The sequence below is a fragment of the Sceloporus undulatus genome, chromosome 5 (genome assembly GCF_019175285.1).
Source record: "Sceloporus undulatus isolate JIND9_A2432 ecotype Alabama chromosome 5, SceUnd_v1.1, whole genome shotgun sequence".
Classification (NCBI taxonomy): Eukaryota; Metazoa; Chordata; class Lepidosauria; order Squamata; family Phrynosomatidae; genus Sceloporus; species Sceloporus undulatus.
Genome location: NC_056526.1, coordinates 139,529,619 through 139,551,461, shown reverse-complemented (window position 1 = coordinate 139,551,461; position 21,843 = coordinate 139,529,619). Strand labels below are relative to the sequence as shown.

The 21,843-nt window shown below is 38.2% G+C and overlaps 1 protein-coding gene across 1 annotated transcript; it reads left to right on the top strand.

Moving 5' to 3' along the window:
* Positions 1 to 940: 940 nt before the first annotated feature.
* On the top strand, positions 941 to 21,504 carry TMA16 (translation machinery associated 16 homolog). Its single transcript, XM_042470294.1, has 8 exons — positions 941 to 1,169; positions 7,142 to 7,254; positions 10,464 to 10,501; positions 13,749 to 13,833; positions 14,898 to 15,046; positions 18,385 to 18,427; positions 20,031 to 20,189; positions 20,444 to 21,504. The coding sequence occupies exons 1-7, from the start codon at positions 1,167 to 1,169 to the stop codon at positions 20,167 to 20,169; spliced, it is 570 nt and encodes a 189-aa protein (XP_042326228.1). The 5' UTR covers positions 941 to 1,166; the 3' UTR covers positions 20,170 to 20,189; positions 20,444 to 21,504.
* The last annotated feature ends 339 nt before the right edge of the window (positions 21,505 to 21,843 follow it).

The following is a 21,843-nucleotide window of genomic DNA, read 5'->3' as shown; positions in this document are numbered from 1 at the left end:
AGAGATCATACAACACCCCTGTTGAAACAGTTTCAATGGCTGCCAGTTTGTTTCCGGGCACAATTCAAGGTGCTGGTTATTACCTATAGAGCCCTAAATGGCTCAGGTCCACACTGTTTGGCAGACCGTTTCTCCTGGTATGAACTGGCCTGGACTCTGAGATCCTTTGGAGAAGCCCTTCTCTCTCCATCCCAACACCTTCACAAACATGGTTGGTGGGGACGCGAGAGAAGGACTTCTTGGTTCTGCCCCTGGACTCTGGAACTCCTTGCCCCAGGAGATAAGAACGGTTCCCTCCTTGATGGCTTTCCGATGGCAGTTGAAGACCTAGCTGTTCACACAGGCATTTAGGGAATTACTATAAGGACAGGCTGGGATGTTGGCCCATTTTAAAAATTTGTTAGTTCCCCCCCTCTTATTTATAGTTTTATCTTTTTAAAATATGTTTTATTCTTTTTAATAACTATCTGTTTTAATATTGTAATATTGAATTCCTTTTTAATGTACTTATTATTATTATTATTATTATTTATTTTTTAATTTTATTTTTATGTTTTTATTGTACTGTTTTTAATGCTGTGAAGCCGCTCTGGGTCCCAGTCCTGGGAAAAGAGTGGGATACAAATAAATATAATAGTAACAATAACAATACAAGAGCGCTCTCTATTATTATTATAGTCTATGAAAGCTCATGCTGCCAACTTCTTTCTTTCACTTAGGAGTCCTGCAATTCAGTGAGGCCTAAAAGCTCTCTGGTTGAGAGTTCTAACTACCACCTCCTTTAACTACAATTCCCAGAATGCAACAGGAGGCAGCCAGAGCAGTCCAAGTAGAATAGCAGCACTATAAAACTGGTACTCTACATGGCTTAATGCATCCTGTTGCCTTCTGAGGTTTGTAGTCCAGTGAGGCCTAACAAGAGCTCTCTGGTTGAGAATGCTAAATGCCCCCCTTAAACTACAAGCCCCAGCATGCAACAGGAGGCAGCAGCGCAGTTACAGAGAAGACGAGAGAGAATGAGTAGAAGCCTCTCGTGAGCGGAACTGAGGGGCTCGCGGGTCGTGTTGCGCAGCCGAGCCGCTTTAAGTGACGGACCCGGTCCTTTAGCGCACGCGGTCCGGCTCAAAAAGTAGAACTTGCTGCTTTAGTTGTTCACAGCAACCAAAATGGTGAGTGGGGAGGGGGGGAGGTGGGGAGCCTTTGACAACAACAAGGCACATACCTCAGGCTTCAGTGTGTTTGTATGTTGTGAAGGTTGTGACATGCAGCGTTGGTTATATGGTTGTGGGGTGTGTCTAACAATTGTATGACGGATATTATTGGCAGGATTTGTTCAGAAGAGGGAGGGTTGCCCTTGCCTTCCCTTCCCCCGAGGCTGAGAGAGTGTGACTTGCCCAGGATCACCCAGTGGGCTTCCATGGCCAAGAGGGAACTGAACAAGCATCCAACCTTCTTACTCACCCTAAATGTCCTGCTGCTACTGCAGAAGCATTTTATTCCCAGCATGAGTTCAGGTCATCTGCTCAGTCTGTACAGCCAGGTTGTTAATAAGTCCATACTCACACCATTATTATTATTATGATGATGATTATTATTACTATTATATTTATTGGTTTGTATCCCACTCTTTCCCCAGTCTCTACAGATGGTCAATAAGTCCATACTCACACCATTGTTGTTGTTGTTGTTGTTGTTATTATTATTATTATTATTTGTATCCCGCTCTTTTCTCAGAACTGGAGCTTGGAGCAGTTTCACAACATTAAAGAAAAACAGTATAATTAAAAACAGAGGGGAAAAGTACATTAAAAGTTAATTAAATTCTTACAATGTTAAAACAGGTAGTTGTTAAAAGAATAAAACACTTCTTAAAAAGATAAAACTATCTATCTATCTATCTATCTATCTATCTAAACACTGTATTATTATAGTTATAATATTAAGGTGTGCACTTCTTGCAGATATTAAAGTACCTCATGGCACTTGAACTTCAGACTTAAAATGAGTAAATACAGAAAGAAATCTTATGTAAACAATCCTCATATCCACCATCCAATATCTTTATAAAGCAATCAAGTTATGAGAGAGACTCATAACTCAAATATACAGTCATTGGATAGATATAGATGTGCCTAAATATAAGAACTGCTAATGCTGAAGCAAGAAGAAGAATTAGGACATTTGACCCCACAGGATCTGCCTTGGCTCTTGGCTGCTGACCCTGATTGTAGTTGATTGACGTTGGCATGCAAGGGAGTTGTCCAACATCATTACATCACACTCGGTCTTAACGGCATTTTGGCATTATTTGTTGTTGTGTGTTGTTTCCGACCCCTAAGGCAAGCCTATCTTGGGGTTTTCTTGACAAGGTTTGTTCAAAGGAGGCTTCCTCTAAGGCTGAGAGAGTGTGACTCGGTGTGGGTTTCCTTGGCTGAGTAGGGATTCAAACCCTGGTCTCCCAGTGTCCTAGTACAATTCTCAAATCACTACTCCACGCTGGCTGTCTTTACAGCATTTGTTGTTGTTGTTAACTGCCCTCAAGTCAACCACAACTCATGGTGATACGGTGGATGAGGCATCTCCAAGGTCCCCAGTCTTCCAGTGGTCTGCTCAGGTCTTGCAAACCTAGGCCTGTGACCTCCGTAATTGACTAGATCACCACACTACACTCTTATAGCACTGCTATTCCACTTTAACTGCTCTGGCTGCCTCCTGTTCCATTCTGGGATTTGCAGTTTAGGGAGGGGATATTTAGATTTCTCAACCAGAGAGCCCTTAGGCCTCACTGAATTACAAACCCCAGAATTCAGAGCAGTAAAAGTGGAACAGCAGCACTATAAGAGGGTAGTGCAGTAATGTGGCCAGTCTATCCATCTGGCATGCGGTCTTCCTCCTTTCTACCTCCCTCCATCTTTCCTAGCATTATTGTTTTTGTCCGGTGATTCGTGCCTTCTCATGATGTGGCCAAAGTACGACAGCTTCAGAGTTGATCTGTTCTAGAACCGATATGTTTGTCTTTCTGGCCATCCACAGTATCCTCAGTACTCTTTGACAGTACCACATCTTGAATGAGTTGCAGTCTTAATACTTAGAGCACTACTTATGCATACTTGTTTTAGGACAAGGTGGGCAAAGTGAGGCTGCATGCAGCTCTTCATGGTCTCTTGTGCTTACAAATAGTTCCTGTTCCTCCAATATCAAAGATGTAAGTACATTACCTTGCAGTTGAAACTTGTTGAGTAATATTGTGGTACAATACAGTTGGTCCTCCTTATAGGCGGGCTTGCCTTCTGCGGCTTTGAGCTCACACGGAAGGCAAGCTCAGGCAGAAATAATGGGGCTTGTACTCGCCCTATGTGCTCCGTGCACCGCCGTGAGCATGCGCCCCATTATTTCCTATGGGGCTTGAGCATACACTCTTTTCCCCATACCCCCCCCCCCGGAACAAATCCCCCACGTATGGGGAGGGTAGACTGTATAACTAAGAAAAGGAAAGAGGGAAAAAAGAAAGGAAGAAAATATGGCAGCACCTTTAAGGCTGACTGGCTTTTATTTTCACATGAGCTTTCGTGGCTATAAATCCTTAATATGCATTTCAGGGTGATAATTTCAGGTATAAAGCATATTTGCACAGTTGTGGGAAGTCGATGAAATTTAATATTATCCAGAAAGATGCAAATCATGACCCTTGCCCTAAATTTTCAAAGAATTGCCTCACGAAATCAGTTGTATCTTTCACATAGCTTGTTGATGGCATATGGTCTTGGGAACTATCCGTATATCCAGATATCCCAACAGTTAGGGTTCTAAAATTTGAGACAATATGTTTTTCTGGATTGCCTTGTTTGTATACTTTGGGTAGCTACTTTTATAGTTATGGCTGTATGGTCTGAGTAAATTGTAGAGGAATGTCATATTTTGTCTGAATTTGTCAGCAAACTATATTGAAACCATTTAGAATACATTCAGAAATACAACATATAATATTTTTAAAGGGGAAATATATCTTAAAATATATTGAATATAGCTCACATGATTAAATAAAAATGCAGTGATATAGATCAAGGGACAGTACAATTTTAGCAAATGCCTAAAAGGCTAAATTGGTGCTCTGAGCAGCCAGACTCTCCCTCATGGGTGATTGCAATATAACTTTAAAATCTTTTTCTGTGGTTAGCAGCCCGGCCTGTAAACCTTTGCACAGCATAATAAGTTGTTCCTTGTACTGTAATAAGGAACTTAATTTCTCACTTATTTTCCAGTGCTTGATTATTATTATTTTTAGTAAGAGTACCAAATATTGTTTTCCAATGTCAGAGTAAAGCTGATAAAATTCAGTTTCTTGGAACTGGTGGTAGCCATTCCTCAATACAGACTTCAGGTAGTTTATGTTCACCGGTTTCAATTTTTCTACATCAAACAGTAAGAATGTTAACAGGTATTTTGATAAACATTTCCTCAGTTCCTGTCTGCTGTTGTTGCATGAGCAGGGATTGATTTTAGTATTCCTAGGATTGTACCCTGAAAATGGTTTTGCATGCCTAATTTTGAAGTTTGTAAACCTCCAAATTTCTGCCCTGACAATTAACATATGTATCAGCTTTGCTCTAAAAACTTTTAGGATTGGGCATATTGTCTCTGGCTATCTAAAATATCAAAGTCTGTTTACATTCTCTGCACAAGCAACTGATTTTCATTTATTTTCTTTATTTGTGGAGCCCAGGGGCCTGAGACAGTTAAAACTATTTCAGCATAAAACAGTATACAGTAGTTTGATCTGTTCTGCTTCTTTAGAGTTTATGTACCAATTGTGTTTTGTTTTGAAAACCATGGTGACTTTAGATTTATGGCTCGTAATAACTATTTATTTCTGTGCAAATAGCACTGAATTGTTTCAGAAAACTGCTCACACCCGATTAAGATGTTGAAAATAAAATAATGTCATTTTCATGAAGTGTATATTTACAAATCTTTGCTTACTATTGAACATATGAGCCAGCATTGTGATGCAGTAACCAAAAAAAGCCAGTGCACTGTAATTCTAGGCTGCATCAACTGGAATATAGTGTGCAGACTGGGAGAAGTAGCAGTGCCATTTTATTCTGCTTTAGTCAGATGTTTAGTCAGATGGAGAAAGCTTGATTTCTGCTGCTCCAGATGCCAGTGGATTCAAATTATAAGAAAATAGATTTTACCTAAATGTTAAGAAGAACTTTTTTTTTTACTGTTAAGACCTGTTAGATAGTGGAATAGATTTCCTTGTGGGTGTTGGATTCTCCTTCTTTGGAGGTCTTTAAACAGGGGTTGGATGGGCATCCTTTAGGAGTGCTTCAGTTATGTATTCCTGCATGGTTGGGGGTTGTATGAAATGTTGTATGAAAGCTTTGTTCATGCAAAATGGAGACAAGATCATATAGCTAAAAATTAAACACTATGATAGGTTTGCCTCAAGGCCATCATAAGTCAGAAAAAACTTGAAGGTGCACAACAGCAGTAAAGGGGAGAAACACAGACTTATTGAACTCTTTCAAATGTAGGAATCACATCAAGTTGAAGGGCAAGCTTATATTCTGTTTTGGGCTACTGCTGTGTACTCTGTTGGAAGGAAATCATCTTGCAGCAGGAAATGTCATATGCTAAGGAGAAGCTGTTGCTAGGGGCATTTTTGTCTGTTTTGAATCTGCTCTCAATCAATTTTATTGATTGGCTCCAAAGTTTATTAGAGAGAGAGAGAGGGAGAAAAACTATTGTCTATTCCCTTTTCCCACATCATCCATAAGTTTATCAGCCTGTGTAGTTTGTCTCCTTATCTTTCACCCACCTTTAAACTAAAAAGCTCACATACTGTGGGCTTTCTTTATGTTGAAGGCACTCAGATCCCTTGGTTGCCCTTGTCTGAGCCTCTTCAATATTCTTCTTGAGATGAGTGATTTGGATGTCATTCACAAGTCAGCCCCTCTGTGGAGACTGTTGACTATAGCCACCAGTGCATCGCATTACTATCCTCAGTCTGACAGATAGAGCAGCTGAACTCTAGAAGGCTGATGGTATCTTAGCTGTGCCAGGAATGAGAGGACAGCTCATGCAAACTGGAAAGAATTTTAAATATTTAAATAACAGTACTGAGCATTCAAACTGTTTTACATGGATCCTGTTAGTAATTCACCTTTTAAAAAGTTTTTTCTTTTATTATTTTTGTTTTGCATTTCATTTATAAAGTGACCTAGGAATTTTGAACTGAAAGTGTTATAGAATATTTAAAACATCTGTAATAATCTTATGAATTAAATTTGTTGTTATGATAAGTTATTAGTATTATTTATTTCATTTCTATGCTGTCTTTCTCCCAAGGTGACTCATAAGACAAAAACATCTTAAAAGACTTTACAATACAAATTTAAAAACAATGAAAACTATCTAGTTTAAACAGTGTAAAATTAACACAAAAATATACAAAAGTTAAAAACAAAATTAGTTTTTTAATTAAGAAAAACAAAATTAGTTTTTTAATTAAGTTTTTTAACTATGTTTTTAAAAACATAATTAAATTAAGGAAGTCACAGAAAGTATTGATTACTCTCTGTAATCAGAGTGTTGAAGGTAGGTAAAATATGGGTTTTTCTCAACCAGCCAAACTGCATTAACTTTCTCCTTCTTTTGAAGAGAAAGGCAGGAGGCAAATTTAATTAGAAGGCACCCTCTTATACTTCATATGAAATAATAATACTTCCACAGCTAAAATATTTACTGAGGGGCAGCGTGTTAACTTGCCAGCTGTGTTGTACATACAGAAATTAATATTAGTCTGGACCTGTTAGACTAATTTGTGGCTATAACTGTGCTGATGTGGCTACATGCAGATTGTCTGTTGGATGCATTTCAACAATTCATAAAGCTTTGAATGCCTTGGGCTACTTTAATCTCTCATTTTAAACAATGTTATTCTTATTATCTCAGTTCAATATTGTCATAGAGGCTTTTTGAAGAATTCCTGACCTATTATTTTTTCACTCTGTGTGTTTCATCAGCTGCTCCTGCTTGCTTCTTGGAGCTGGCTGAGTCTTTCAACTTATCTGAAGACTTTAAAGGAAAGTGCTTTAAAATGTCTTACTGTGGTTTTTTTTCTGACTCATTGTTTCAGCCCAAAGCAGTAAAGAGCAAAGGAGGAGGGCAGGAGAAGAAAGTCATCCATCCTTACAGTAGGAAAGCTGCTCAACTTACAAAAGAAGCAAACAAACAAGAGAAAAAAGAAAAGTGAGTCCCTTTATGTTTTCAGTGGTAGGGAAGAGGAAACACTTAATTTTAATTAAGTATTTAATTTGATTTTTCACAGATTGGGTGTGTTTCTTAAGAAATTGTTTGCTCCAGCCCTAATTTTTCTGTTACTAAATAAGAGCATATTTTTAAAATGACCTCAACTTCTACTATATTGTGGCAAATGTTATTTTATCTTGATTTTTATGTACAGTAGTATACAGTAAAATGATTTTTCTGTAATGTGAACCCTTGCTTGGCATTCATTTGCTCATGCATAGGATTAGAGTGGAAGAGAGGAAGTGGGTGCACACAAAAGCCCTGCTCCCCATGTTCTCACATGCCAGCTAGATTTTCAACTATTGAGTGCATACTTCTCAAAGGGCTGTGTAATCATATCTTGCTGCAAATGCTTACATTACTACTGTAATTGGAAGTCCTCCTGTATCAAGGTTTCTGAGCCGAGGAGCTCTGTAGGTATTTAAGTTGAATTATGGAGCCCTTTTTCATACCATTGTATTCAGTGCATGAATTTCTAAAAACATAGCCAGACATTGTAGGAGGAGGGAGCAATTCAGGGTTTATGTGCATTCCAATGTCACTACATGCAAGCAGGTGAATTCCTGCATAGAACTTTAATTATAGCCTGGCATACAAAGATGTGTGTACCTGGGCTAGTGCATACAGGGCTTCTGAATCTTTTTCCTACCTCCTCCTATTTATTTGTATTATTTATATGCTGCCATTTTCTGGAGTGGGACCCAAGGCAGCAGCTCCTGACAAGCGGTATACCAGATGTTGAGTTTGTGTTGCTTTGTTCTCACTTATTATACAAAAACTTAGTGATGTAGTGTGTGGACATATTTCATTGTGTTGCAGTCAACATCTGCTAGACATTGACCATAGAATCACACTGGAGTATATACAAATGCTTAGATAAGTGTTTTCTCTAGTAACCTCTAAGTCCTCAAGCCCAACTCTATGATCAATTTATAGCAGAGTTGCAACTAGAGAGAACATATTAATCAAATCTGCGAGTAATCAAATCCGCAAAAGCCAAAGCTACAAATGTGGAGGGTTGACATTAAATCCATTTCTGTTCACAGCTGTGATAAAACATAAAATATCGAAAAGTTAAAGAAGTATGTGTACATACTTCTGCAAGTCACTTTATGTGCGTGAAAGGGTGAGTATGAGTGAAAGCAAATACAGGGAGGTTGGTCAAACAGCAAACTGTAAATGGAGAGAAGGTACAGGATTCAAAGAAGCAGGAAGGATCTGCATCTGTCTGTATTACTCCTTCTATTGAATGTTAAAGTTCATATAAAAGTTTTTGACCTTGAAAAATGTGCTATTCCATTAAATCATTTTAATTTATAGCCTGGCTCTTATAATAACATCTTTATTGCTAGTGATTCACTGATGTTGTACATACTCTAATGTTCTAGAACATTGTCATAATTCATAAGCAGCAATGTGATCATTGAACTACTAACTGGATTTATATCCTGGAGATTTATGCCTTCATCTTGACCTGTAGAACCTTCCCACATAGGAGGTTTTTAAAGCTTGCATCTTCTTACTCATGTTTCTGTCTCTGTTTCCATTGACCATCACACATAAAAGTATCCATGCACTTGTAAGTTTGTAATGCTGTTTCTAATAAATGACTTCCACCCCCACGTTTGTTGAATCCTTAGTTCCCTTACTATTATTCTTATAATTTTAAATGTTTTGATAAAAACATAACTAGATAGATTAATATATGAATTAAATAATTAAAACAATTAAAAAACCACTACATTAATAATAAAAAGCAGAAAATATTTTAAAAAATCCAGCAACCTCAGACTGTAATGGGTAGTCATTTACTGAAGGCTTGCCAGAAGAGGAAAGTCTTTGCCTGCTGGTAAAAGGACAAAAGAAAGAGAATTGGCCTAACTTCATTTGGAAGGGAGTACCATAATCTGGCAGTGGGCCCTGAGAAGACCCTTTTCCATGTCTTCACCAGACACAGCTTTGAAGGTGAGGGGACTGAGATAAGGCCCCTTCCGCCAATCATAGCTATCCCTTCCCTACTATATTCTCTCTAGATAACCTGATGACCGTGCTCCCCCCCCCCCCCCCCGTTTTTAAAAAATTTCTCTTGAGGAAAATATATTGCTTGTCGAATGGACACACTGCAAAGCAAAGTTTCAGTCTCCTGCCATCTTCTTTTCACTGAAATCGGATGGGTTCTAGAGCTGTTCTAGCAAAATGAAAGTGACGGATGGTTAGATGTGATGGAGAGTGTTTGCACATAGTTCAGTTCTGCAATTCTAGCAATTCTGATTAAGTAGTAAAGACACCAGTGGCTAAAGATACAAACTTAAAGCTATATTGTACAAACTCCATTAAAGATAGGAAAGCTTCTCTGAAAGTCAGTTTATATCCCAAAGAGGTTGGGATAGAAGGATAAGGGGTGTGATTACTGAAAATTATTTAACCTGATAACTGCTGCTTTCTCTTAAACTCGCTGAGCATTTTGCATTTCTGACAGAAAGCCAGTGTTGTTTTGTTACATGGCTATTGTTCCTGTCAGGTGACTTCAGGTCTACTCTAACTTATGGTGACCATATCATAGGTTTTCCTTGGCAAGATTATTTAGAGGAGTTTCGCCATTGCCTTCCCCTAAGGCTGAGAAATGTAAGTTGCCCAAGATTATCCCATAGGTTTCCAGAACTGAATGGGTATTTGAACCCTGGTCTCAGGGTTGTAGTTTACACCAGCATGTCTGGCTCCTCAGTAAATTTGTTAAACAAATGTATTTTTAACAAGCAACAGAAAGGGTAGATGGATAATAGGGGACATGCCAATGGACATTATGTTGGAGGAAGTTTCTTGTATTCTGGAGCATGGTGCAGGTTGGCAGGAAGTGTGAACAGGAGCATTTCCTGCTGAAAAGGTAAGGGTTACTGGCATCTTTTTAACAGTATGACTTGTACTGACTGTAGAGCAAGTATGAAAATAAATGAATGTTGTGGTACCATTTTGTTGTTAAAAGCAATATTAACTACTTAAGTATTCATATGTTAGCCTTTTCATCAAAATGTTAATCTATCTATCTATCTATCTAATCTATCCATCCCCTCCCTTGTATGCATGTGTTTTCCCTTTAATCTTGGGAATAATTAAACTGAAGCTTTCCCCCCTTTTTTTCTTTTTGGTAGGTTGAAAAATGAAAAGGCCTTTCGCCTCAGCATTGCAGGTAAGAGTAAAAAAATACTTTCAGTCTCTGCAAAATGAACTTTTTGTAACAAATCATAGGTGCAGTACAGAGTTCCAAGAAGAGGCGGCCAGGAGCCGCCTCTCTTTACTGTGTAGCCACGCCGCAGCAACCAAATTGAGCATCGCGGCTATGCGAAAAAAAGGACCGCTAAAAAGCAGCTCCTTTTTGCGTTGCCACAAAGAGCTGGCAGCGGCGTGAGCACATTGCTGCTGCACGGCTCCATCTGGAGGCTGCGCAGCAGTGACATCATCGCTACACGTGCCGTCTATTCAGCGCCGCACAGCGAGGACACCCTCGTCACGTGCAAGAGGCGAGGGGAGTGTGGGTGGGGCACTCCTCGCACGTGACGAGGGCATCCTTCAGGGTCTGTCTGTACCGGGCCAGAGCTCTTTTAAATCTCTGGAACAGACTTCCAAACAATCACTGATGTTTGCCTATGTAATGCAACATCAGTCTGACTTAGCAGCAGCACTGAATTCAGTACCTTTTCTATTTTTTGGTTTGTTCTGAGGTCTGTCCTTTGAAATACTTGAAGACTACTGTGTAACTATCTGATGTAGCATTGGGTAACTTGTTATAGCCTCTCTTACAAAGAGAATTCAGTCACACTTCGATAGTTAAAAAGACGAGCTTCACAGGGTCAGATCTAATGTAGATATAAATAGGAATGTGATGGAGACAGAATTGAAAGATGAGGAAGGAAACGGAGAGGGGAGATTTGAAGACAGAGAGACAAAAGTTTTAAGAAGCATCAACTTTAAATGCTTATAAAGCTCTGGTCCAGCAATAGCCACATTGCACACATTTATTGTTTTGGAATCCTTGTACTGTACAGAAAAGTGAACCATTTTTGTTCTTTGCATCCATGATTCATAACTACCAAATATCTCAACTTGATTTTTTCTCCTTTAATGAGGGAAATGGCCATAGCAAGTGGCTATCATTTAGAGGTAGAACATGTGCTCTTCATGCATTCAGAGTGTCCCAGAGTTGTTGAAAGGATCTTGGATTGGAGAGTTGTATAGAATGTGGGGAGAACAGTAGAAAGTACTGGGTTGCATGGTCTTGCTATGAGGTCGTCTTGTATAGTCAGGTTTTTGTCATCAATGATGCCCAGTGATGTGGGTTAGGAATGTCAGACTAACATAGACGAATAATTGTATGTGGTGCATGGAAAGTAGGACAGCTCTAGCTTGATGCGCTTTCTGTCTTGTGACTGATCACCAAAAATAGCATCATGAAGTTCAATGTATATAATTTGCAGGCAAATACCTATAGGGTTTCGACTCAGACCCAAAATTGTATTAAGTGGCAGCAGAGAGATTAATTTTATGCTTCCACTTTGACCATTCTGTGCTTGTTTACTCAGATGTAAATCCTGTTGACTTCAGTGGAACTCACTCCCAAGAAAATCTCCATAATAGTGCATCCTTAATCTTACAGTATTACATAACACTCATTTCACAAATTTATTGACTTTGGTAAGTCACCTTTGAGCAGCACAGTAGCATATTGAAATATATGTTCTGTGCTGTCGAGCCTGTATCATCAAATAGACTTAGAGTTTGTAATAGCGATGTGTTTACCAGTGGTCTTTCAAAATGGTATAATTAGCATGGCAAGGCTATTTACTGTCCTTGGTTCAGCAATCTTATCAATACACACACAACTTTTTCTCAGTTTTATGGTTTGTCTTGACAAAGGATGAAGAAGACGGTGTCTTTTGGGCATTTTTTGTTTATCAAAAATCTGTAATTAGGAACATTTACACTTTAGGTAAAAATTGCACCTTATAAGAGATAGTGGTAAAAGCCCTGTTGCTTTTCATTGGCACGGCTATATCAGATTCCTTAGACTAAGGATCAACAGCTTGTTTTCATGAGTCAAATCTGAGGTACCATCTCTCCCATTACCAGTCTAAAGCGAAGAGAGATGTATGAGTATGGCTTAATGGGAGCTGGTTCCAGGGACCTAATCCAGGACACTAAACGTTATTCTGATAACTCATATGTTATTGAAGGTTTCCCATGGTTTAACTGCCCCCTCCCCCAGTATTCTGCTGGTGTGCAGCAGAAATAATGGTACCTCACTCACCTGATATAACGAACATATTAAGCATCTGTTGCTTAATTTATGGATGGGCTAGTTGTGACCCTCCAGATGTTGTGCTGCAGTTCCTAGCTGCCTTAGCCAGCAAAGCCAGTGGTGAAGAATGAGTGGACATGTGAAAAGCTAAAGAAGATTTGATTCAAATACACACCTTGATGCAGAGAGTTGCAACTAAAACCAGAGCTGATTCTTTTGGAACTGTTGGATTTGCAGTTGGTAAAGACCCACAGAGGATTGCTTCAGTACATGACAATGGCAACAAGATTGTTGTATGCAAAAAGACTGACAAATTTAGCATTACTTACCATGGACTTCTGTGATAAGCAAAAGGTCATGAATGACCTTTCTATAAGGCTGGAAACCTTTTATAGATCTTTTGTGAAAAAAATCAAAATGACTTGGCAACTTTTGCTTTTGATGATTAGAAAGAATAGGTTTCTGAGAAGACAGCAATAGCAAGTACATCTCTATACTGCTTACCAATGTAAGCAGTTTACAAAGTGTAAGACAGTTGCCCCCAACGAGCTGGGTACTCATTTCAGTGACCTACGGAAAGATGCCTGGTTGAGTCAAGACCGTGGCTGGTATTGAACTCACATCCTTGAGAGTGAGTAGCTGCAGTATAGGCATTTAACCACTGTGTCACCAGGGCTTGTTGTAATAGTAGTGAGGAATGCAGTGGACATATGAAAAGGCTAAAGAGGATTTGATTCAAATACACACCTTAATGCAGAGAGTTGCAACTAAAACCAGAGCTGATTGTTTTGGAACTGTTGAATAGCTATATGTATATATAATTGCTGAAAGAATTGGAACTCAAATTTTTCTTCTTCTCTTTTCTTATCCTTTCTATTTGTTTCTATTTCCTTTCTTTCTTATAATGTTTGTAATTCTTAATATATTCTTAAAACTATGAATTAAAAAACATAAAGAAAGGAAAAGAAATGTGGGGAGTTGCAGTTTAACATTATCTGTTGGGCAGCACAATTCCTGACCCTAATTAGCAAGTGTTGATTTTCAAAGTTCTCCTGATTAAATGGATTAATTCTGTTGGGACTAGCAATTAGTAAAGTCATTCTGTACAGTAGTTTTTATATGTTTGTCTTTGTTTTTGTAGGTGAAAAATTGCTTTGGTTTCAGAATTGCCTTGATCCAAACAAAATGGAATATACAAAAAAAGAAGCCTGTGAACTAGTAGAAAGGTAAATATGCAACAGATGAATAAATGGAATTAAGAATGATGAACTAATGTTCCCTGTTAACAATTATGTGGTTGGGATGCTTTAATTGTGCCCAAATCATGTGTTTTTGTGTGATTGTGTACTAGAACAGCTCTTTTAACATGTGCAGACTTGGTGTTGTAGTGTTTATTGACTTAGCTTTTTTATTATTTTTATTATTTTATTAGCTGTATTTTAGCATTTCATGGCTGCAGTACTACATGTTTGATGTAGTGTAATAGTTCCACATGTAGAACTGTGCCATGCTTGAGCCTCTTACCACCATATTCCAGACCTGCCTTAGAGCAGCTCAAGCCCCTTCACAACCATTTGTACCTGAAGGAAAGTTGGGGGGAGGGGGTTTGCAGAGGTGCCTGGCTGTGTCTTTGTAGCCAGACATAAAACAGTTACCTGCCAAAGTCTGCTGAGATCCTAGTGGCTGACATAACCATTTTGTTTATGGCTACAGGGACATAGCCAGGTGCCTTTGTGACCAATCCTTCCAGTAGAAATAGCTGTTAGTGGGGCGTTTTAGGTGGTCTATGATAAGTGGAAGGAGGGGGAAGGAAAGGAATATCAATCTCCATGACTACCAAAACTAGACGTACACAGGTGTAGAGTTTACTTACACCTGCGTATGCCACTAACCGAATGCCATGTATGACTAATTTTATAATTTATTAGACAATCTTAAGTGTTACATTAAAGAAGTAAAGCAACAAAAGCATTGAAGCACATCTCTCTCTCTTTTTTACTAATCATCTTAATGAGAAAAGATGTTTTGGATACATTTCACCTTTTTGTAATTAATGAGTTTCTTAACATATGCTCTGTAGAAATTATTGTTGCTATCAATCAAAAGGATTAATGTTGCTTCACTGCAGTTATGCTGTACTCAATCTCTCCGAATTGACCTCAGCTTTGGAGATAATTGTTATTAGCATCTACTGCTTTTATGATGACACCAGAGACTTTGCAAAAGAAAATATAAGGCTGTAAAATTTGAACAAATCCCTTTTCAACAGTGATGTTTTATTGTGTTTCAGTTACTTGCAACGATTCTGTGATGAACTGGAGCAGATTGAACTGCAGAATAGTATTAAAGGAAGGAAAGCAAGACAACACAGTTCTAGAGAAACAGTTATCAGACAGACTATGGAACGTGAACGACAACAGTATGAAGGATACGGTCTAGGTATGACCATTCCTAACTCTCTGCACTAAATACAAAATCCATATATCTGTTAGTGATAATTTCTTGTTGGCAGATCAGAGCTCTGTACAGGACAATGGTGAATTTGTTTTCTGCTTACAATGTCTTTTCAGTCAATTTAATGTTTTTTCCCCCTCACTTTCATTTTTCCTTTCCTAATGTGCTTTTTTCCTCAAAGAACTGCTCTTTACATGAGTATGATGTTTGAATGAATCAGTTTGGAAACTTTTTTGAGGACTACCGCCAGCATAGCCTGTGGCTGTTCTGGCTGTTTTTAAGTTGTATATCCTGCTTTTCTCCTAGCATTGGATTTATGGCAGCTAGAGACGTCTGGGAGCTGCATAGAAAAATCATTTTTCTAAGCTATGATGTGGACTTGGTCTTTTAATACCACTCTCACCAACTACTTCATTTAAGTGATTTTGAAGTTCCATTGGAGGAAGCTATTGAATAGATAATTGATAAAAACTGAGCTGTATGGGCTCCTGTGAATTTTGACCACTGTGGTATAGCACTGTGGTTGTTCCATGGACATCATAGCAGGTAACTGCCCCCTGTTTGAAAAATGAATTTGTATTTGAGATCACCTCCAGATTGGTTGTTTACAGTGTGCCTGTCCCATGATTACCTAGTGAGTTTTGTGGCTGAATCTCCCAAGACCCATCCAACAAGACTGCACTGGCTCTCTGGTCAGTGCTTGAAATGGCACATTCACAAGTCACCAATATGCTTCCATATTAGAGGACCTTGTTGTGTTTCAGTTAGATATTCCTGTTAAATATTGCATTTAAACTTACTCTGGCCACGTTTTTGTTCTGAAAGGCTCTAGCACACAGGATAAGCATAGGAATTACAGCAAAATAAAAGAAAAATGTGCCTTGACAGTTACAAACTTGAATATTGTATTTCAACTAGAAGTAAGTATGATTTGTCTTGGCAGGCCTTTCTTTGTTGAAAGATAACCTCATTCCTTGTTAGTGCTGTTACTGTGAGTTCTTGCAGACTCTTTAAAATTGGATTTCAATTTATGAAAAATTGCTGCTAAATGGTGACAATTTAAAGCCCCAAAGTCCCCTAGACTGTATAGTTAATAGCATTAAAATCTTCTGTAGCACTGGGAAGCTCATCCCTCCCCCTATTTCCTTAATGAGAGAGAATATCTGTACACTTTATTTAATTAGGCCCTTTTTTGTTGACGGTAGTTTCCCTTCCTCTTTTGGAAAGCAAAAGAATAAGGCTGGAATTGTAAAAGCAAGGGAATAGTTGAGTCTCTGTGTTCTTTTTAATCTTGTGGTTGCCGAGCATTGTATGAATCAGCCAACCAGCTTTGTTTGTTCTCAAAGATAGTTCAGTGTATATAGGGTGACCACACAAATCAGTAAGCAATATCTACTTTATCTCTAAGATCAGAGCCACTTGGGAGATGAATGGTTTGAAGCTTGTTAAAAAGGAATGAAGTTGCACTTCAAGTTTGTCAAAAGAGAATATAGTTTATGCTTCCCTGGTCTTATCTGTTTGTCCTGTGATACAACTATACAACACTTAAGATTTTGGCACAACTGAACTAGAAAGATCCCTGCATATTACCCTTTTGGGAAAATATATCCACTCCTACTTCAGCCAAGGTGGCACATTAGTCCCAGGTTTATCCAGTTTGAGCTACTTGGTTCAGATACTCTGCTCTCAGCTACTACACATCTGTCATGAACTCCACCTATAAAGAAGAATGAGGTGTTAGAATTCACAACTAATAGAGTGAACTCCACTATTTCTGGATGAAGATGGGGCATGCCAGTGTTGAATGCCTCTCTCTCTCTCTCTCTCTCTCTCTCTCTCTCACACACACACACATACACACACTATTCCATTTTTTAAAAAAAATAGTACCAGTTGTGACCATTTGGTTTTTTTATAAATGCTATTATCAATACAAGCCTGCTGCTGGTAGAGGAGCCAGCATGATGTAATTGGGTGAATGTTGAATTAGGACTCTGGGAGACCAGAATTCAAATCCCTGCTCAGTCATGGAAACCCACTGGGTGACTTTGGTCAGGTCACACACATCCTAGTCTTTGGGAAAGACAGTGGCAAATCCCCTCTGAATAAATCTTGTCAAGAATTTATGATAGAGTCACCATAAGTCAGAGTTGACTTGAAGGCACATAACAACAGCTGATTATCAGTAACTGGAAATACATTTAGGAGTATGAAGTGCAGCAACTGACAGGATATTTTTGTTCAGACTTAGATCTATATGTGTGAACCAGAATGTTTCATATTTCTGTTATCTAGTACCTTAGAATCCAGTGCCTTTTCAACTACTTATTTAAGGAATGATTTCCAGAACTTCTTTGAAAACATATCATTAGAAGTAATGGCTATGTCTGGATGTTCAAGATATTCTCTAGTTTCCCCCCATCTTGTATCAATGCAGAAATCTTGGCTTTGCTTAAGCCAGAGTTCCTTGTTACACCTAAACCAGGAAGCTCTGGCTTAATGAAAGCCAGTGGGTGCTAGAAAGAAGGCAGTTGTGGTGTGTAGTTTCATGGTACTTATCCATGACTTTATAAACCATATTGTCATGGCTCCATACTATGGAATCCCGTTGTTTCAGTTCAGTACATGTGCTATTTCAGCGGCCAATTTTCTCTTAGAAGCAGTGATTTAAGTTTATTGCTACTTTTTCAGTGACACTGAGATTTGTTGGAGTTTTAGATTGCAGCAAAGGGCTCTCTTATTTTATACTGATCCCATGGAAGTATTGTTGGATGAAGAATGGGCTATAATTTCTTTAAGTAGATAAAAAGAAAAAGTAGATGCATGCATGAAAAATATTGCCTGTAACACAATGACATCTGAAATGCATGTAACAGTTAAGAAATGGCCAGCAATGAGAACTTTACGACAGACCATTGGTTTTATTATTACACATCTGTCTGAAGGTGAGCTAGATACAAATCATAAGGTGTTAGCCAGTTACATAAGTCTTAAAAAAAGCCCTGAATATGCCACTGTCCCAGCAATATAATAGAATTTTCGAATTTGTAGGTGCCACCTTCTTCTTCACTAGTTCTCTTATGCTCATAATGTGCAGCTACAATTTTTTTATTAGAATTCCCTCTTTCAAAAAGGTAAAATCCTAATATCTTTACATTCTTTGTGGAAAACATTTGATTGTGATTTCTTTTAGATCACCAGGGTTCAGAGTGAATAGTTCTTGTTTATATTGTTGATTCCAGAAGTCACTAATATTTTAAAATGTCTAATACAAAACAAAATAGTACTGGCAGTGTGATCAGATTTATTTTTGTTCCCAACAGATATTCCTGACATTGTGAACTGTAAGCACCTTAAAATTTTCAGGTGAGTTATCCCTCTCAGCTTCAAATGTTGAATTTTGTAACCTCATCTTCATCTGTCAGGCTATTTTGTTCAGGAGCATATCCTTGGTCGATTTTATTTATTTGTGTGGAAATATGATTTGAAGTGAATAAGGATTTTATTACTTTTCCTGATGTTAGTTTACATGTATAGTACTAAACTGTACTTTGGAACTAGGAATTGGTTTGGGGTATTTGCTGTGGGCTGGCTGAGGTGCAGCACTGCAATAGCCTTCTTCATCCAGATGTTCTCCCAGTGTGCTAGACTCCAAAAATGGGCCAGTGATCTTGCAGGCTGGAGGCGAGAGTTATGTTTAGAGCAGCTTTATTCTTCCATTTACTTTGTCAAATGCTATGGCAAGGAGCAGGTATACTACGTCCATACTACATCTGCTGCTTATCTGTTCTAGCTCATTTTGCCTTTGGCAAATTAGTCTTAAAAATAGTTTTCATGGACACTTTTTATCCTGGACAAATGGATTTTTCACACTTAAACACTATCCACTTTTGTGTTTGACTTCAGTTGTCCAATCTCAGCAAGCCAGATCCCACTGGGAATTTGACTGGAGTGGATGCAGTCCTTTTTACACAGGATGTGCTTCCCAAGGAGCAAGACATTTCTCTCCATATAGTCACTTCCCACACCTTACATCCAAAGCTGTTTCAAGGCAGCAGTAGTCTCTGAGGTACATCCTACTTATTGAGGCTTCATCTGCACTGCAGAATTAATGCAGTTTGACACTGCTTTACTTGTCATGGCTCCATACAATGGAATCCCAGGTTTGTAGTTTCTTGTAGCACCATAGCTCTCTGACAAAGAAGTTAAATATCGCACAAAAATACAAATCCTATAATTCCATAGCATTGAACCATGGCAGTTAAGGCCATGCCAAACTGCATTATTTCTGCAGTGTGAATACAGCCTACGACCGTTATATCAGATAAAGGGTTTTGGAGTCTGTGTTTTGCTGGTGGACATGCTAGAAAGCCATGAATTATTAGAATCACTGTAGGTGGGTAAGACCCAAAACAAAAGCACAGTAATACAAAAGGAATGTGCTTTTTCTCAAAGTATTTGCTACACAATTTGTGCTATAATGCCACCCTGGAAAATTTGTTAGAGGAAAAACTGGTATCTACTAGTCTGAGGTTCACCAGGGACCTATTACACATTTGTGCACTACCATCTTATCTTAAAGTCCTGGGCCATTTTAGGAGAAACTGATTCAGAGATTACGATGAAATATAATTAAGCAATCCAATTTCCACTTGTTGCCCTCTCTAATAAATCTGTTGGGATGCTAAAGAAGTTGAGTGGTTGCAAGGATGTCTAGAAAATCTTTCTAGAAACAGGTTTTTCTGTTGTTGTCATAGTTTCTTTAAAATTATCAGAAGACAGGGTAATGTTGGTTTGGGTCCAGGGAAAGTTTTGTCACTAGCAGACTTCCCGCATCTACATTTATTATATTGGAGGGAAAACTACATTGTTACGCTTGATATGTAATAAATATTAATAAAAATCAATGTAAAATGTCAATTTCTATGGTCTAAATGTCTGTCATTCACCTCTTCCCCTTCCTTCAAAGAGACTGGGATGGTGACCTGAAGAAACTACCAAATATTAAAATGAAAAAGATAACCAGTAAAGATGCCCTTAGCAGTAAGATGGAAAAGACAAGTGGTGAAGCTGAAATGGAATTGAATGCAGCAAAGAACACAGACTGAGGCATTTGCCCCCATCAGAGGTAGATAACAGCTTAAGCAAATTGCCTAGCTGCTTTTTAACATATCAGTGGAAGCAAAATTAAATCTCACTCTTAGATATGAGGTGTGCCTCTTGATGTGGCTTTCAGGTGGTGGTGCGGGATCCTCGTACATATTATATCATTGTATCTTGAAAAACAGTGTGAAGTTCATAAAAGTAACTAAGATATTCTTAAAATGCAATTGATGTTGTAGTGGCATAACCCTGCTCTGATTTTGCTTAATTCATTTATAGTTGCAGAAAGAAAAAATTGAAAAGGACGGGAGAAGAGACCTGAACATCAGAAGCATGAACAGAAAACATTGGTAGACTTTCATGTTTTGTGGTGTTGTAACAAAGACTATTTTAATATATCTCATGAAGGAAATCCATTAAAATCAAAGGTATTATGAAAAATTATTTAACTGCTACACATGTAACTGCCACATTGAGTTTGTTCTTGACAGGAATCTGTGATGATAAAAAGAAAGACAACCCTCCCCAAAACTTACTGTTTTCTAGAAATAAATAGCTCCTTTAATACTGTTAGGATTCACAAGTTGATTTATTTATTGGCAAATGTCTAATGTATTATCTAGTGAGGGTCTGTGCTGCCAAGGGTTTTTTTTTTTCTCCTATCATTTTAGTTCAGCTTCTTTCTTGTTAGGTGGAGTATTGCTGCAAAAAGGATTTCTCCTTAATGGGGTAAAGGGTGGCTTTAATCTGGTTGTGTTTGGAAAAATGTGGCATCCTCATCAATCACACCTACAGAAAACCACATGGTGTTAGATTTAACTTACAATAGTGAATTCATTCCCTTGTGACTTTTTCATATCTTTCATCAGCAATGTCTAAAATTTCTTGTACTGAAGAAAAAGACAAATGTTGTGGCATTTGCCCATTTTTAGCCAGTTAGAATTGGAGTTTCTTCAGCAATTGACATGGTAAAACAAAATGTCTGTCTTTGGGATTAGAAAAGAGTTGCATTCAGGAATTTAGATTCTGAAGAAATGCAGGATCTTTTAAAGGTCTAGATTGAAGTCCAGCTCATTAATAAAGCATTATTTGCATGTAGCTTCCAATGCTCAGTCCCTGGCATCTCTATTTTTTAAAAAAGATTTAAGAGCAGTAAGGACTTTTCAGCTTACTTGTAGGGACTTTAATAAGAACTGTGTGTGTGTTTTATGAGAATGCAGTGAGGTTAGAATGAATGGTGGGGAGGAGAAATGGACTTTTGTACATGTGTATTTGCTAACGACATTCCTGGAGAAAACAGAGTTATAACCCAGCACTGAATAAACTGTATGTTAATTACACTTATGTTTTGAGTCTGACCTTGTATCTGGTCACTATATTTTATTCTTAAGTATGGGTTTGTGTGCATTAGTTGCTATGTTCAGTGTGATTGTTGCAGCATATTGGCACTGAAAGGATTAAGAGTACTTTGATTACCAAGAAGAACTTGTATATGTCGACTTAGACTTCAGTGAATACATCAGTGGGACATAACATTTCTGGCTTAAAAGTAATATTTAACTTGGGAATGAATTTTGGACTTGTATGTTTGCTGCTCCCATTATGCACCAGCTTCATTAATCATTATATCCCTAATTGGTACTGCTGGTTTAATGTCAGTTTACTAATTAGGCTTTTAA

Bases quoted from the DNA above. Each gene is read 5' to 3' on its own strand.
- TMA16 (XM_042470294.1), top strand. The intron at 15,047-18,384 runs GTATGACCATTC...TGTTCCCAACAG, and splicing joins GTATGAAGGATACGGTCTAG to ATATTCCTGACATTGTGAAC. The intron at 18,428-20,030 runs GTGAGTTATCCC...CTTCCTTCAAAG, and splicing joins AAGCACCTTAAAATTTTCAG to AGACTGGGATGGTGACCTGA.